The sequence below is a fragment of the Erithacus rubecula genome, assembly GCF_903797595.1.
Source record: "Erithacus rubecula genome assembly, chromosome: 1".
NCBI lineage: Eukaryota > Metazoa > Chordata > Aves > Passeriformes > Muscicapidae > Erithacus > Erithacus rubecula.
In genome coordinates, this window is record NC_136658.1 from 18,297,379 (window position 1) to 18,313,287 (window position 15,909).

Here is a 15,909-nt window from a genome sequence, read left to right on the forward strand (position 1 = left end):
ATGACAGCTCATCCCCCTGAAGGGTCACTGCCAGCTCAGAACCATCTCATCACCATCTGTGAGGCAGACAGCCCATCCTCACGTGTACAGCCCCATTTCTAACACAGACTGCCACCTGTGCTAGGGTGACACTTGTGCCTGAGCTGCCAGAACTGGGGACCAAGGCAGGGAAGTCATGGGGAGAATGTAACATTGTCAGAGCTGCTATCATTCTTTCAGGTATGCCAGGACAAGTGTTCAGGTTCCAACCTGGTGACTATTAACTCAATTTGGGGCACACATACTAAATTCACAACACAACTGCACAGTGCATGACCCAGAACACCAGCATCAAACCAGAGAAAGCATAAACAGCAGGGTGGTAAGACTTCATTTCATTTTAGCTTTTTAGCTCACACTATTACCATGTCAAATCAGTTTTACCTCAAGCTTGACTTCTTTGTCATTATTTGTATCACACACAGTAACCACCAAAACTGAATTAGCATGTTTATTCAAACACAAGTTACACATAACCCTTCAAGAAATACATTGCAACTAAGCCTTCGCATATGAGATTCTCATTTAGCTTGTCTACAAGACATACTTTTCAAAAACAGCATAATCAGACTAATCAAATGGTTACAACAGAGAACTGCATGTGATGAAAAAAGTTTAAGAGCAAAGACCATACAGAGAACATATTCCTGGATTACAGCCCAGCATGGATCATTCAGAAAGTGATAGGAGGAAGTTTATCCAACAGAATACAAGTATACAGCATCATTAGTATACATTTTCCATTAATAATTATTAAAAAATAGAAAAACTTAACTTCAAATATTACTTCGCTAGCCACTATACCTATAAGGTAAAATCATAAATGGACTAACTCTGCTTAGGAGGTGGAAAACATCAAGTCTCTAGAATTAACTAGAGCCCAATTCAGCAAGCTACTTGCATATGCTTAAGCCCCACCAACACTAGTAAGGCTTGCACATGTTGAAGTACTATAATATACATTGAGAGATTTCAGCATGCATCAACAGGGAAGTGCATGCCAAACACTTGCAATGAATCAGGATCATATCCTTTAAGGTACAATTTATATATATACTATAAAAATCATGATCCTCCTCTCTCAATCTATTTCTCTATCACAAGAAAAAAACCCTACTGGGTATGAGAAAAACTGACAGTCCCCTGAAGAAGCACAGCTTTTCATGTTTTATTAACAACTTCAAAAGTATACACAAATCAATTCCAAGGACAATCTATCAACTCTACTTTCCATCCTCAGTCTTTCAGAACAGAATTTACATGATTTGCACCTAATATTAAAACTCAGTATGCAATCTGCAAGTTCAAGATCAAGGAACTTGTTTCTTCAGATCCTTCCCTAAGTGATCAATACATTCTTAGAACTATACAGCTGTACAATAATGTCAGTGACTATATACAATCCTGCACAGGATACTGGAACAAAGCCACAAAGTTACATAAATAAATGTTCAACTTCAAAAATATTTAACTTCTCTTTCATTTAAGTGTTACTAAAACCACAACAACAATCTCAGCAAATTTGACCTGTATCTGCCCTCTCTGAAATTAAAAAAAAAAAAAAAATCTCATAGAATTGCCCTTCTCTAGAAGTTATCTGTATGGCTGTTTAAGTAACATCAGTCTTGCCATAGCTATGAAATACAGGTAGTCAGGAAAATGCTCCACATACTTGGGAATGAAGCACTCCCTTTTGGTTGGAGGAATTTGATTGCTGGGTTTGGGGCTTTTTTACTCTTATGTAACCCACTATATAATAGTGAACAAAATACTTTTGTTTCATAGAAACAACTAACATTTGCCCACACCAGGCAAATGCTCTATTTACAGATTCATTAGGACTGCCTGACTGACAGTGAGTGTAAGTTGCTGAACTCCAAGAAACATGGAGCCTAAAACGGCGACACTCTCTGCTGAATCGCCTTCCCTTTGAGGATACGTCTTATCTGGAGAAGAGAAAAGGACAAAAACATCAGGATTCATAATCTTGAACTGAGTCACAATTTGAAAAAACCCCACCCTAGATCCAGTTTTGCATTCACTTATCCAAGCCTAGCTCCTGGGTTCAGTTACACCAGAAACTATCCCACTTTACAGCACTTGAACCAATGAAAGGCAACAACTCAGCTGCGCTTAAGTTACTAGTCTTGGGTCAAGAGTCAACTTTTTCATCAAGCAGGAAAAATGGATTTTCTTAATCTGTTACTATGGCCTCAGAACTGGCACTACTAATTCTGACAGGAGCAATAAAAGCATGAACTCAGGCCATACTGAGATGAGCAAGAGAAGGAGTATTGCCTCCAGTACGTTGCAGGGTTACAGAGACAAAGCCTATCTTGACAGCTAGAAGCTTCTGAGATGGAAAAAAATCAAAACTGCATGTGAAACCTAAAATTTAGGCCTGTATATTCTGCCTGATCTTGATGTTGAAGCTAAAGTTGCAAAGAATAAAATGGCACTTGCAAAATCTTTTCCTTGAAAGCTGTAACTCAAAAGCCCAAAGAAACTTTGGGAGTGGAATACAACTTTTGTGTGGACAGGGACAGACACAGGCAGAGGGGAGTTATGGATTTCCTACCTGTTCCCCTATAAGGCCATCAGGAACCAGATGAACTGGCTGCTCATTCTCCAGGTTCCTGGCGCTGGGGTCGGCGCCCTTGCGCATGAGCAGGCGCACAGCATCCAGCTGGCTCACGCGGTACTGCAGGCTGGCAGCCACGTGCAGGGCTGTGTTGCCGTTGTAAGCCTGGGGACCACAAAGCAACTCCATGAAGGAAAAGTAGAGAAAGAGAGGCTCATTCCCCTATCTGCATTATGAAAAAAATCACCATACCTTTGCATTAACAAAAGAGAGATAGTTGGGCAGCTCCAAAAAGAGACGAATGAGCTCCAGGTTTGCTTCTTCTGCTGCCAAATGTAAAGCGGAGCGACCACTTTTGCGATCCTATCAAAAAAGAAACTGTTTAGTCTTCCCTGCAGGTGCTTCAACTATCCAGGGGGAACATGCAGACAAATAAAAATAGAAAGAGAAGTAACTGCAGAGTGTTGAGCAAACACACTTGCACTACAATTCATCAAAAGTGAATCTGAATATACATATTTTAATATCAACATCTAATGAACAATGGAACCTGATCTCATCTGCAGGTAAGATTGCATGATGCAAGATTTGATATTTTGGCTAGGTAATGGTCTGGCACAGCACAGACCTGAACTGCACAGATAAGCAGTTTTTAATTAAAATTTGCAGTTCAAGAACAAGGTGTCATCAGCACTCCACTAGTATGGGTACCTCAGAGCGCTCCAATTATATTCTTACTTTTACAACACTACTCACTGCAGCCAATGCAGCATCATTTATAGTCTAGAGATTAGACTGTCACCTCCCTCTTTTCACCAGGGTTCACTTGCATTGAAAATACCTTGCTCTGAATAAATGCAACATTCTCATAGCATCTGGGTAAATTATGCTGTAGGGAAGCTTTCAAATTAGTCTACTTCCTTTGTAACAAATGCAGCGTGGGAGAAAGGAGCACATTCTGCTTCCACATTCTCTCTGGATCTGGTACTTCAGACTTAGGCTCACTTACTTTTGCTTCAACAGAGGCTCCCATTTGTATCAAGATCTTGATAGTTTCTACCAGGCTCTTGTTTCTCAGCAGAAGCTCCTGGACCTCAGGGGAGTGAGGTGGCTGACAGTTCTGCAGTTCATGCAGCACAGCATTATGGGCCAGAACTGCACAGTGCAATGCTGTCAAACCTGATTTAAAAGAAGCAAAGTTATCATGAATGAAAAAATGCAATACAGAAGTATTGAAAGCCTGCTTGTTTCAGAGTTTGGACAAAGGAGTCTCCATCCCCCATCAGGCCCAGGGATGGCTCTGCATTTCTAAGTGACAGTGACTACTTCCAAGCAGCTTGAGATCTGGACTGTCCATCAACAGAAGAGTGAAGTGCAGCCTACTGTGAGGTCTCAGCCAGCAGATGATGAAAGAATCAATTTTAAATATTTGTACAAAATATACATTAGAATGAGTTGTTTTATGGAAAAGAGGTCCAAATAAAACAGAATCTGGCTTCTGTACCCAGACACAATCCTAGCGCTCCAATGTTTAAAACAATGGCCAGTTACAACCTACACTCTCCATGCCAAACACAGCAATCACAAGTAAGACACAGACTAATCACATTTTCATCTGACAGATATGCCAATTGTACCTGCAAATTTGTAAAACTGAAATTTGAAAAAGTAGTATTTCATTTTATTGCATTCCCATCAGCAGCTATAAAACATTGTACTATCCAGTAAATCTGTAAATTATAAACTCTTAACTACTCACCATCATAGTTTGTTGCCTCAAGGTCCACATACTGATGGCTTCCCATGGCTCCCTTTTGGATTGCCTACAAAAGTGGGAACAGGTACACATTTAGGTCTTATCCAAATCACATACTGCTTCAAACTTGTTTATTGTCTTACTGCAATAACTGTAATAAAGCTGCAATAAATAACAGCATTCCTGGAAGTGTTCAAGGCCAGGCTGAACAGTCCTCTGAGCCATATGGTTTAGTGAAAGGTGCCCCTAAGCACAGCAGGGGGGTTGGAACTAGAAAATCTTTAAAGTCCTTTGAAGTCATTCTACGATTGAGAGGAGACTTACTGTTTTGGCTTGGTAAACTAGAAGATTCCCCCAAAATTACTCAAAAATATTGATGCAAACCTTAATGAGAAATTCAGTTCCACTTTAAGCTCTATGTGTAGACAGACTCACACGGCTGCCCAGAGACAAAGATAAGGAAGGAGTGGTGCTTCCAGAGTTTCCCAGCACAGCTACCAAGGGTAGGAGTCAAGGGCCAGGGCAGAGCTGTGCCTGCCTGGCTCTTACCTGGAGGACCTGGGCATGCCCCTTCTCAGCGCAGACATGCAGCGGCGTCCTACCCCAGCAGTCTGTGGTGTTCACTTGAGCCCCCAAGCTAACCAAGTCCTGTACAATGAGATGCTGATTGGCAGCCACAGCAACCTGGAAAGCACTCTGCAAACATCAAGAAGAAAATTTAAGCTATTAGTCATCTGATCTCTAACAGGAAGGAGCAACTAAAACAAATAAAAACCCTAGCTACCTGGTATTATTTAAGCAGTGATTATGAATACTAGGAAGCCAGGACAAATGAAGCAGAGCACATAGTTTTACCAGCTCAAGGTGATCCCAAGAAGTATTAATAGCTCAAGGTTAATATTAGTATGCAAGCTAAATCTTGGGGTTAATATTAAATAAGCATTTCACCACATCTTTCCCAAGGTTCAGACATGCAGAAGTACTCAGGTGCACAAAGCAGGTGCAAAGATTTTTTTTTCAGAACCTCACCTGGCCATTGTGCTCTTTAATATCCAGCATGTGCAGGGCAGCCATCTTTCTTGCAAGAACATAAGAGAGTGCTCGACGGCCCTGGGCCACTGCGATGTGGAGGAAGCTGCAGGAAAGAAGGGCAACAGTGTTACATCACCAGACATAAACCAGGGCTCAAGACAGCAGAGAACCAAATGCATAGAAGGGGTGTTATGCTGCCAGCTTCAGATCTCCTCTGTGCAACTAAGACAAGAACACAGCTATTTTCTTACCAGGATAATTAATTTAAAACATTAAGTTAGAATGTTTTCCTGCCCTTTTAGTCAAGGCTAACTATAAGCAACTGAAATTAGAAAATACATCTACTCAAGTGTGCTGGAGCTCTGCACCACCATCATCAGCCACATCACACCTTTCACTTGATCAGCCAAACCACTGCACTTGTGACACAAACACTGCTATTGAACTGCTTCACTATAACCCACAGTCTGCCAAAACCCAAACAGAAACATCCCCCACAGAAGAAACACCAAGATAAAAGGTGCTCACGTGTCTCCGTCGGCATCTTTTGCAAGGAACTGGTCTTGAGAGATGTTAGCCAGTTTGCTCTCCTCCTGCTCCACTTGCCATTGGAAAAACGACTTTCCCAGCTGTGTCGTGCTCCTGGCAAGGCTGTGGTCAGGCAGAGCCCCGTTCAGAGCAGCCAGCGAGACGCTGCGCTCCAGCCCGCAGAGGCTGCCGGAGAGCACGCTGAAGCTGGGGGCGGGAGCGGCAGCCTCGGGCTGCGGCTGGGCGCTGCTCAGCGGCGGGAGGGCGCTGGAGATGCTGTCCGAGCCCTCCGAGTCGTTCAGGAGGGAAGAGAAGCTCTGTGGGGGGCAGTACTGCAGCTCGTGGCTGTCAAAGGCGCTCTGCTGGTAGGCAGGAGACTGCTCACTGGCAACAAAGGGCCTGTAGTCCAGGGAGGCGTCTGAGGGATAACTCTGTGACAAATCTTGGCTCTGGGACGCCGGGAATTGGTAATGCTGTGGAGGATCAAGCATATGCTGGCTGGTGTGGTCTTGGAATGCTTGGTACTTCTGAGATGGGGAGAAAGCCTGTGTTCCTGGGCTGTCCTGGTACTGCTCAGCAGGTGAGCCGTGGCTGGAGACTGAGTGCAGCCAGCTCACCTGCACCGTGTTCAGGGAAATGGGGCTCGACTCGTTCTTGATGTTTATGATGTTCTGAAGCACATCAGAACTGCTGTCGTGCTTTGGGTCACTTTTATGTGTCTCCTCCATGCTATCCATAGAAGTTGGTGTCTGGGGTGGGGTCTGATGGGGGAAAAAAGAAAAAAAAAAAAGGCAAATCAAAACAAGCCCCAAAAAATTAGAGGTATAGTTGTATCTGGTAGTTTCTGATCATACAAAACAAACTGAAAAATAAAGGTACAGAAAAAATTACTACAAACTTACCAGGAGATGTGGGTGAACATTTGCTTGGCGTTTGAAAGAAGGTCCATCAGAAAGGAGTTCAGGAGCCTTTCTTTTGCCACTGTGGCCCAGTATGCTCTTCAGTTCTGATGAAAATAAATTTAGAATCCATTTAGAGGTTACTCTTAAAATTGGTTTTAAATGTTACTGCAGGATATGTATTAAAAAATGGTCTACCTGCGTATGGTTCGTAGTTCACCAATCCTCCTTGTGCCTGTTAAGAAAACAACAAATTTTTTGGTTATTATAATACTCTGTCTGGAGGAAATAAATAAAAAACAATCCACCCCCAAAAAAACAAACAAGAAATCAGACATTACTTCCTTCTATAAACACAGAATAGACCTTAGAATAACTCTAGTACGTGGTTGTCTAACCCTAACTTAATTGCTTTTAATTAAGGTTAGAAAATGGAAATACTTTATTTAAGCTTAAATAAAACACCCTGTTTTTCTTCAGGCTTTTCAAGCCATTTGTTATAATACCACAAAACTCAAGAAAATCTAGAGAAAGATGCCATTCCTTCCAGAGACCTGAGGATTTTTGAATACATAAATAACCCAGCCAATTTTACACTTCTTTAGTGCCATGAGCTTTTCTACGCAAAAATCTTCCTCTGACAACTTATCTAGGAAGCTTTCAAACACATACTCAGGAAAAATAATCTAATCCAAACAAAAATATCCTTTAATCTTCTCAGAATTTTTGGCTCTTCAGACCGAAAGGGCCTACTTTTTTTACACTGTGTGCTTTGCACAGAGAGGCGCAATAGCATGACAAACAAATCTGACAAAAAAATCCCTAACCCTTCCAATGAATGATCTCATTCCAGTCAACACGGAATTTCTGCGGTTTCGCAACACAAATGTATCTTTATCCAGACTCCCTTTGGAAAATAAAGCTTAGTAAGAACATTTCTTTAGTGCCTCCTTCTCTCACAGTAAACCTTCTTTCTGATTTCTGCCCAGCTGTACTTTTCCATTATGTGTTGAAAAGGAAAAAGCCTGACTCCATCCACAGCACATAAAGTATCGCGTTCCTAGCATTACCACAAAGTGCTTTCTTCCCAGCTTCGGTAACCATTAAAATCAAACCTGCCAGTGCAGAAAGCTGCGGTTACCTTGCTCTCCTCGGTGGCAGGACCCGAGGACATCTGCTTGCTGCTCCTGAAGTGCAGCAGGAGCTCCTTCACGGAGTTCTTCACGCGGACCCCCTGGAAAGGTCCTCTGTGCTGCTTTCCTCCCCCCATGTGCTGTTCAACTGTGGAGACATGGAAACAACACCCGAACTTCAGACACCCCTTTCGTTTGCGTTTAATGAATAATAAATTAAAAATAGGAACTCCTGTGGGAAGGCATCTAAACCCTGGTTTAGCAGAGAGGAGCCAGGGAGCTGCCACGCGTATCCCTGGGCCATCCCACGGGCATGCGGCTGCTCCGCTGCCCCGGGACGGCCCGGCCACTGCCGCTCCCCGGACGGAAACACCGGGCACGGAGCGCCGGCCAAACGCGTCCCCTTCCCGCCGCTCCGGCCGCCCGCACACCCCGAGGGAGCAGCGGCGGCCTCGCCCCGAGGGGCCGGAGCGGGACCGGGGCTCCGCGCCCTCCCCGCCACCCGCCGGGCCGGACCCGCCGTACCTTGCAGCGCGGAGCGGGGGCCGCCCCGGGGCTCCCTCCGGCCGCCGCCGCGGCTGCTCACCGAGAGGTCCGAGTCGGATCCCGGCGAGCCCGGGGCGGAGGAGTGCGCCGGCGAGCAGCTGCCCTCGCTGGAGTGGGGCGAGGCCCCGTAGAAGTAGGCGAGGTTGATGGGGCTGCTGAGGGTGCCGCCGTCGCCGCCATCGGGCGCCGCGTCCCGGCTGCTCTCCACGATCATGGCGGTGCGGCGGGCAGGCGGCGGAGCGGGCACAGGCACGGCCAGGCTGGCGGGCGGCGCGGCGGCTCTGGGGGCGCGGGGCAGCGGCCGCGCTTATAGCGGGTCCGCCTCCCCGGGCGGGGCCGCGCTTCCCGGCAGGGCGGCGGGCGGAGCCGGGCCGTGAGGGGCGCTGCCGCTGCCAGGGACGGCCCGGTGGGAGTGACGGGCGGGCTGCCGCCTCACGCCTTGCCGTCTAAGCGTGCCCCCGTGGGCTTCCGGAGTGACAGAATGCCCTGAGCTGGTGTCAGCAGGACCCCCGAGTCCCGCTGCTGGCCCTGCCCGGGAATCACACACGAGCCTGGCAGCGCGGTATGCACGCAGCCGCATCCCTGTGATGGAGCTGCAGAGGTGCGAAAGCCCAGCTCTCCCTCACCCCTCGCCCCGGACCCGCCCTCGGCTGCAGGACACAGGCACGGGAGAGCAGAGGTTTCGGCCATGTGCGTCCCGTGAGCGGCTGCCAGCCAGAAGGGGAACGTGAGCAGCTACTCACATTAGAGATGAGTGCTCTGTGCTCCTCTTACCTGCCCTGGACTGTGCAGGGGCAGACAGGAGTGATTTTGGTTCTGGCTTGCACCATGCTGCGGTGGCAAGAGCCTCTCGGTTGAGGCCAGTGGGGAGAAGCAAGTAAGCAGCACAATGCCAAAACAAAAAGTGGGCAAAACCCTCTGATAAAACCCATACTGATAACATCACCGAGTTACTACCAATGTTCACAGGGAGACTTCTCACGTTTCTACTTTTCAAACAAATTTTTCTGCTTTCCCATTCCCACTGAAGTCACTGTCTTCTAAATTACAAGTGAGCAATTTTGCCCACGAGGTTGAGATTAGGATTTTTTTAGCACTGTGGCTGCTCCAATAATCTAGTAAAACAACATGGTCTGACATGGTCTTTCTAAAGTATATTATGTAAATTGGAGGTTTATAATTTATATGTTTCAGTTGTATTGAATAACATGGGTCAGGTGCAGTATGAAATCATGGTAATCAGCCCACGAGGATGCAGGAGGGAATTGCTTTATATTATTAAAATACTTCTCCCACCAAGTGAAGGAAGGGTTTCACTGAGAATTATCTATGCAGGTTTCTACTCTGCTGGTTTTTTTACCCCATGGATTGAATCTATGCAGGCAGAATGAAATTTGGACGTAGAACCCATAAAACAAAATCTGATGTCAAGCAGTGACAGAAATACCCCAATAATGGTAAAAATTCACTTGCTCCCTGAGCAGAAACTCACTCCAAGCACACCTGCTCCCTCATTTTACAAAGCACCTTATGCAGGTGAGAATTTATGAAATCAGGCCATGTGTTTTAAACAAGCAGGGAGATGGTTCCCTGTTCTTCAAGCCTTAGACCTCAGTTATACCTTAATCATAGGTAGATGCTTTTAAATATCTTCTCATTGAAAACCACTCGGTGAGAGAGTTCCTGGAGCCCACAAATGCTCTTTGCACATCCAATGGCTGTGAGGAGGACCCAAACTCAAAGTGGATCCAACCAATGGACCTTTGTGTTCTCATCCCTGCCAGGGTGCCCAGAAAGCCACTCATTTTAATCTCACAGGAGGGTCTAAAACTACTGCAAAATGCATCTTTTGCATTCCAACAAGCAGATGGTAGTGCAAATCTGAGAAGTCAATAATCCAGAAAATTAGATTTGTCTTCACAGTTGTCTGCCATTCCCTTGAAAATGTTGAGAGCAAAAGAGATTTCAAACCAAAAGTGGGTTTGTATCACTGTAGTTCTTTTGTGTTGTAGTAGGTCCCTAAACCATATGCAGGCATGGACAGGCAGCACCTTTATCCTTGCTATTCAATAACCGTTTTGGAATTAATTTAATTGGAGATTAGTCTCTACATATGAATGAAAACTATTCTATAAATAATTTAATGAGTTTGTGTTTGATTTTTTTTCCCTAAAGAGGGCATGGAATTTCTTTTTCTCTTCTATTCCAAAGTCTCTGCTCTCCTGAAGGTTGGATTGCTGTCTTGCTCTCCTTTTACCAAGCAAAATCCATTTTGGGCAACACTCTGATACCTCAGCTCGTACTTGTTTCATCAGTGACATCTTATTTATCAGGTCTCCTGGCATAAATCTACTCTCAGTCAAAGCAGATTAAGGCAAGTCTAATTCCACCAAGCTCCATAACAAAAGGCTCTTTCAAAAACATACACACACCCATTGGTTGCACAAGATGAGCTGGCTCACAGCAGCCCTGTGTTCTCAAAGTGTTTCTGTGAGAGTTACTGGTAAATTATTGCTACATCCACAAACTGTAATTATTAATGCTGCAGACCTTGAGCATTAATGGGGTTTGGGTTTTGGCCCAAACACTACGTAACATCTGTAACAACCAAAACCCCGCGAGGAACCTTCAACCAAAGTAAGTTCCTCTAGGGCAGGGTGGTGACCAAAAAAAAAGCACTTGTCACCTCTTCTCCTCGAGAAGGCATTAAGCTGGTTTCAGCCTTCTTTGGCCGAGCTGTAATGCAGTGCAACCCTCCAACCTCGGAGCTGGAGAAGGCTGCGAGGAGAGCACCAGGCAGCCACATCAGCTCCCCGAGTGCTGTCTGCCCGTGTTTTTACTGCACCATCTCCCTGCTGGGATGTATCAATAATGCCAACTAGTGGCCATTAGCAGCAGCATTTGTCCTGAAACCACACTTCTGTACACCTGCAAAAAGTGAGATAGGCTTATCTTGGTATCTCAAATAACAACAAAAAGGAAATAGAATGCACTTGTTTCTGAAAACTCTGTTTCTTCCCACCCTTCAGAGCACAGCCCAGTACTGTAGCATTAAAAGCAATCAGTTTTGATTTAGGTCAATCCAATATACTTGATAAATGAAATAACTTTTGAGAGTGTGACTTGTGCACACCCATGAGCTACTTCAATGGGATCTGGAAAAAAAATCTCAGTTAAGAACAAAGCCAAAATCCAGTTGAAGCTTGTGCTCGCTGGGTAGGGGTCTCATTACAGAAGGCAAAGAGGCTGAATACCAATGCCTTTAGACTTTTACCACCAGCTAAACATCTGAGCTAATCAAGGTGATGTGCATCCCCTTTGCTATCCTAATCAGAACAAGCACAGAGAAAAGATGCAGCGTGCCTGCACTGCTTGGTCCCTGGGGCACGAACTGGGGTGAATGCTATAGGGAATGCAGGCTTTAAATAAATAAATAAATGAATAAAGCAAACCCAGTAAGTGGAGCTTTGTCTTCCCTGTAGAGCAGCACGTAGTCACTCTGCCAGGCACGCTGTGTAACCTCCCTCTGTTGAGTGAGGAACCTGCCAGCTCTGAGAGCAGCCCATGGCTCAGCAGAATACATCTCTCCCCTCAGCCTGTCTCCCAAGCAGCAGCAGGGAATAAGGGACAGCCTCCGGGTGAAGCATCAGAGCACAAACTACTGGTAACAAGAACTTGGTTTTGCAACATGTTTCTGGAGCAGCATGACCTTTGTGGTATTTCTGAAACTGGACATAAAAATGGTAGTTTACAATCCAGTTGCCTAATGCAAGTGAACATTTTCTGTGTTGATGTCAAACGTGCCTTATTTTCCACTGGGTCTAATTGAGGCTCCTGCTGCAGACTGCAAACAGCACCTGTGCACCCCAGCAGCATTTCCAGCAGCACACACCTCCCAAACCATGCAGCACAACACCTGGTTTGCTTCTGGACTAGCATTGACAGAAACACAGGTAAAATCTCAGGAACCATTCCACTCCTAGAGAGCATTCGAGGTCTGTACCTTAAAGCACTTGCTTTAAGGGTTCTGAAGAGCACTTGGCAGCAGGTTGGAAGTGGTCCATGGCACAGTTCTACTCTAAAAGCTGGTAGAGAGGAGTTAGTGTTTCTTCCCTCTTTGCTATACTTGTATTGCTACATTTTTCCTAGACTTTGGTCTCCAAGACTGACATTCTGGGATAAACCTAAACATCAAAAGGGGGCATATATAATTCTTCATATTAAAGGAAAACTTAGACTTTTTATTTAATATATTCTTTTGGGCTTTACTCTTTTGATCCAGAGAATACTCTCAGTTCTGGGGTTTTTTTCTCTCAAGCTGTCTGATATTAAAAAAAAAAAAAAAAAAAAAAAAAGTTTGTTTTTTTTTTTTTAAAGTGGGTTGCTCCTAAATAAATCCTTCAATACTGTGTATATAAAACAGCTGAAATCAGTACAGAAGAAAAGAAACCCTAAACCCAGCAAGTGTTGCAAAGCTGGCAGAGTGGATCTGAGTTCTGAGGAAGCAAACAGCTTCCTTGTACATATACCTCGTGTCTGGGGACATTCCTCCCAACATACTCACTATCCTGGTTAGTCATGTTTTCTCAGCAGCTTACCTATCTCATTAGTTCATTAGTGCCTTGCAGTAGGCACACACAGCTAAGAAATACACACACCACTGATGTCACAGCGTGTAAACAAGGAGCAGGAGGCTGTTTCCCCATAGCAAAGGGCAACGTCATACATCTCCTGTAAAGGAGACTGTGTGTCCATGGATGAGGTAGAGACTGCACGCTCTTGCTTAAAATACTGGCTTGTTGTGGTGCTCCAGTTTAGAAAGAGGGAGTTGGCACAGTTTCTCAGTGCTGTTAGAGAGACTCAGTGTAGGTTTGGAGGGGTCAGCATCAATCTTCCTTGCCGCTCATGATGAAGAGATTTTTCCTCCTAACCCACATGATCAACCTGGGCCAAAACCTGACATTCCTAGCTCACAATTATTTCATGTTCTGCTGTCAGATGCAGGAGTGTGTGTTGCAAGCACAGTAGGTGAGTTAGGCTCTGATGTACTTCAGTTTCAATGTTCCTACCTTCCACAAACAAGGACTACTTCCATCACCTGTTACACAAAACCATTTTCTAACAGGGACTGCAGAGCTGCCCTGATGCACATTACTCCTCAAAACTTCAGTACAGGAATGGGAGGAAAAACTCTCAAAGTGAGATTTAAACCTAGAAAAACATTAATTTTTTTAATTGCTCTCTACCCAGACACTTGCATTCCTAGAATCAATTTGTGTGTAATAGCAGGTAACCTATCTAAGATTAAGTTTGTCATACATCCAGGCTTCTCAAACATGCATTTTTCCATTCAAAAACATTGTCTAGGCAGATTTTGAAAAGTTGTGCTCTTCTTGGATATGGCAAAGCTGTCACATCTACCAGGCAGCAGGTCTGGCAGCTGACCAGTGCAGAAAGCCCAGGCACAGGGTCAGTACTGACACAGCCCACCTGTGCAGCACTTGCATGGCAGGATCAACACCTGCAGGAAGCCTCAGCACTGATTTGCACAATCCTACACATCCTCTGTGCATACCATCAGCTCAAGGGTGCAGATCAATGAGCAGGAAAGTCCAGGCAGAAGCAAGATAACCAGTAAAAACCACTCGTAGCATGTTGACACTGTAAAGATCACTGAAGGGAATGCCCTCATCTAATGTCTTGAGCTTACTTCACTGTGTTTTCCATCTGACAGAGTTTAAATGCCTTCAGTTCAGATATCCATTCACTAGAGAAATCCCAGCTTTCAAAATATGTACCATCTGACCATTGGGAAAGTCCTGAAACAGCTACAAAGCTGTCCTCCATTAGTCAGACAAAAACTCAATAAACAGGAAATTTTCTCATTTAAAAAAGCACCTAAATCAAGGCAGACAAATTTTATTATGGTAGGGAAAATGTCAGGTCGCTTCCAAACAGTAGTACAAAAAATTTCCTGGTGCTTAGGATGAACTGCCTCTACTAGGGCAGATTTTATCTTCACTTAAATGTGTGCTGGAACAACGGGGACAATACCTCTCTACCTACGAATCAGAATTTGCTGTCAAACAAGTCTCAATCACAGATGTCCTATGTCTGTATAAAAGGTATAAATATTGCAGAAAGGATCCAAATACTCTGTTCTTTCTATAGACTTAACAGCCACCTGCTACAGGTTTAGAAAAAATCCATGACAGGAATGACAACCTCACAGCAATATGCAAATCATGCACGAGTTAGCATAAAACATCAAGAAAGCTGGATATAAACTCTTTGATTTGGTGGAGCACTGTGCAGAGCTCTGTTCCCAGGCGTTGGCTCCCTCCTCCAGCTCCCAGCTGGGAAAAGACACCTTCCAAAGGCAGACACATCCTGTCTGACAGGACGCTGCTCTCCAAGAAGCCAGCCCATGGATGTTTAAGTTTCCTTTTAATTTCCTGCCAATTTCTTAAGAAGAAAGCAAAAGTAAAGGCAGCTCTTGTTTCTACCTCACATGTTTTGTCTCAGGAGTTTGTGACTGAGAACACATAAAGTCACACAGGGGTTTCTTAGCAGAGACTGAGTTTGCTGCTCTCCAAAGTCCAGGTGAGAAGCAAAGCCAGGTCAGACCACCAGGGCTGCAGCAGGAGGCAAAACCAAAGTAAGGGATGGGATTTTTCCTGCCACCCCACTGCTCTGAGCAGCCCAGGCATGGGAAAGAAGCCCCCAGTGCCCAGGACTGCTGATGCAGACCTGGTTCCAGCAACTGATGATGATGAAGATGATGATATCCCAACCACGACCTCCAGGGTGGCAGGCTGCAAGGCTGCCCCAAGCAGCCCAGGGCTTGGCCCCCACAGGACAGAGGGCATTTCCTCCTTGCACACACCCTACTCCTACCCACTGCCACCAAATGCAACAGGAAATGCAGCTTGCTGCAAAGAAACTAAATGGGAGTCCAACAAGCAAAAAAAAAAAACCAAAAAAACCCCCAATCTCTTGCTGGAATGTGCCCACCAAGCTGCTACTGGAGTTCTGTTTGGAGCAGAAACATGGCCTTCTTTCAATGCCCTAGGTGGAATTTGTCCCTGATCACTGGTCACCCAGACTGGCTGAGGGAGAGCCCAGGCTGTGTCCCTTTCCCTGCCCTCTGTGTGCCTCCAGCAAACCTCCCTGTCCCAGCTGGAACCACCTGGGCTCCATCCGAGGCCCGTGTGAGCTGCCCACCCCTGGTGACATGCACATCTCCAATGTCATCATGGCACACACACGCCCCCAGACACCTGGGGCCTGACAACCACACCACATTTTATCCTCTCAAGGCTCTTCGTGCTGAGCTGCCCTCCCTGCCTGCCAGACAGGCACACTTAATGAACAGGGGTGCTGCATAATCACTCC

The 15,909-nt window shown here is 45.3% G+C and overlaps 1 protein-coding gene across 2 annotated transcripts; it reads right to left on the reverse strand.

The window, feature by feature from the left end:
• Window positions 1–477: 477 nt before the first annotated feature.
• NFKBIZ (NFKB inhibitor zeta) lies at window positions 478–8,802 on the reverse strand. Of its 2 annotated transcripts, none has more exons than XM_079320662.1 (12): window positions 8,555–8,802; window positions 7,977–8,116; window positions 7,034–7,070; window positions 6,839–6,942; window positions 5,937–6,697; window positions 5,406–5,511; window positions 4,926–5,072; window positions 4,380–4,443; window positions 3,630–3,799; window positions 2,873–2,983; window positions 2,618–2,785; window positions 478–1,985 (listed from the first exon to the last, which is right to left on the reverse strand). In XM_079320662.1, exons 2-12 carry the CDS (start codon window positions 8,103–8,105, stop codon window positions 1,932–1,934), a joined length of 1,851 nt encoding a protein of 616 aa, XP_079176788.1. In that variant the 5' UTR covers window positions 8,106–8,116; window positions 8,555–8,802; the 3' UTR covers window positions 478–1,931. The 2 variants fall into 2 exon arrangements, with proteins under 2 accessions (XP_079176788.1, XP_079176787.1); XM_079320661.1 differs by having other exon boundaries at window positions 8,494–8,802.
• Between the last annotated feature and the right edge of the window lie 7,107 nt (window positions 8,803–15,909).

Coding starts and splice junctions, on each gene's coding strand:
- NFKBIZ (XM_079320661.1), bottom strand. CDS start 8,728: ATGATCGTGGAGAGCAGCCGGGACGCGGCGCCCGATGGCGGCGACGGC. Junction 4,444..4,925: donor GGCATGCCCAGGTCCTCCAG/GTAAGAGCCAGG, acceptor CCACTTTTGTAG/GCAATCCAAAAGGGAGCCAT. Junction 3,800..4,379: donor TGAGGCAACAAACTATGATG/GTGAGTAGTTAA, acceptor CTTTTAAATCAG/GTTTGACAGCATTGCACTGT.